Source organism: Apodemus sylvaticus, chromosome 12 (genome assembly GCF_947179515.1).
Source record: "Apodemus sylvaticus chromosome 12, mApoSyl1.1, whole genome shotgun sequence".
Lineage (NCBI taxonomy): Eukaryota > Metazoa > Chordata > Mammalia > Rodentia > Muridae > Apodemus > Apodemus sylvaticus.
Window position 1 is genome coordinate 81,840,318 of NC_067483.1, and position 1,574 is coordinate 81,841,891.

Genomic DNA, 1,574 nt, shown 5'->3' on the forward strand with positions numbered 1-1,574 from the left:
CTAATTTTACTGCCCATGACCTGGACAAGTCATATCTCTTAAACTAATATTTATAAACTCAAAATACAGACTCCCTTTACCTAATTGCTGCTCAAGAGTTTTAGTTCATAATTTAAGAGGACACAAATACATAAAATCAGGAAAGCTCTCATTAGGATGAATTGGTAGAAGCAGGTTGTCAGTGTAATCAATCTCAGGATGGTACTTGGGGCACAGAAGGTACTGACTTTGCCTATGCCTACAGCCAGCCATGGTCATCAAGGTTCTGCAAGTAGACAATCGGACCGCGACAACACATTTTATTCTTCTGGGATTTCCAACACGACCAGCCTTCCAGTTTCTGCTCTTCACCATCTTCTTGGTTACCTATCTGCTGACACTGGTAGAGAATTTTCTCATCATCCTGGCCATCCGCAGTGATGGGCAACTGCATAAGCCCATGTACTTCTTTCTAAGTCATCTCTCTTTCCTGGAGATGTGGTATGTCACTGTCATCAGTCCCAAGATGCTGGTAGACTTCCTCATCAAGGACAAGAGCATCTCGTTCAATGGCTGCATGACACAACTTTACTTCTTTGTGACCTTTGTCTGTACTGAGTACATACTCCTTGCTGTCATGGCATTTGATCGCTACGTAGCCATTTGCAATCCACTACGCTACCCTGTCATTATGACCAACCAGCTCTGTGGAATAATGGCTGGGGGATGCTGGCTCTGTGGCCTCCTGACTGCCATGATTAAGATGGTTTTCATAGCTCGACTGCGCTACTGTGGCACACCACACATCAATCACTACTTCTGTGATATCTCTCCACTTCTCAATGTCTCCTGTGAGGACTCCTCTCAGGCTGAACTAGTAGACTTCTTTTTGGCCCTCATGGTCATTGCTGTCCCTCTTTGTGTGGTAGTGACATCTTATGCCATCATCCTTGTCACTATTCTCAAGATCCCATCAGCTCAGGGTCGTCAAAAGGCCTTTTCCACCTGTGCCTCTCATCTGACAGTTGTAACTCTTTTTTACTCCACAACCCTTTTTACATATGCCCGTCCTAAGCTCATGTACGCCTACAATTCAAACAAAGTGGTGTCTGTTCTCTATACTGTCATTGTTCCCCTTCTTAACCCCATCATATACTGTCTGAGGAATCGTGATGTAAAAAATGCCCTTAAAAAGACTATCATTTGCAATCGAAGCGGTCCTGGGGGAGATGGGGATTCCAGTAGTTAAAGAAAAATGTACAGAATCACACTGGAGAGATGGCTTAGCAGTTAAGAGTGCTAGATGCTTTTCTAGACGACCTGAGTTCAATACCCAGCGCCCACATGGCAGCTCACAACCATCTGTTAGTCCAGTTTCAGGGGAGCTAATGCCCTCTTTGAGCCTCTACTGGCAACATGCATGTGCATGGTGCACAGACATACACAAACCACCCATACACATAAAATAAAAATAAAGTCAAATTAAAATTAGAAATTTCTTTCTAGTATAGTTAAGTAGATGACCGCTATGCATTTCTTCAGTCTGACTACATTTATTCATCAGTTACACAGTACTGGGAAGACTTTTAAAAAAT

General features: G+C 43.2%; 1 protein-coding gene across 1 annotated transcript; it reads left to right on the forward strand.

The window, feature by feature from the left end:
• Nucleotides 1-250: 250 nt before the first annotated feature.
• Nucleotides 251-1,228, forward strand: LOC127697824 (olfactory receptor 6Y1). The gene has a single exon (XM_052201105.1). The coding sequence runs from the start codon at nucleotides 251-253 to the stop codon at nucleotides 1,226-1,228; it is 978 nt and encodes a 325-aa protein (XP_052057065.1).
• The last annotated feature ends 346 nt before the right edge of the window (nucleotides 1,229-1,574 follow it).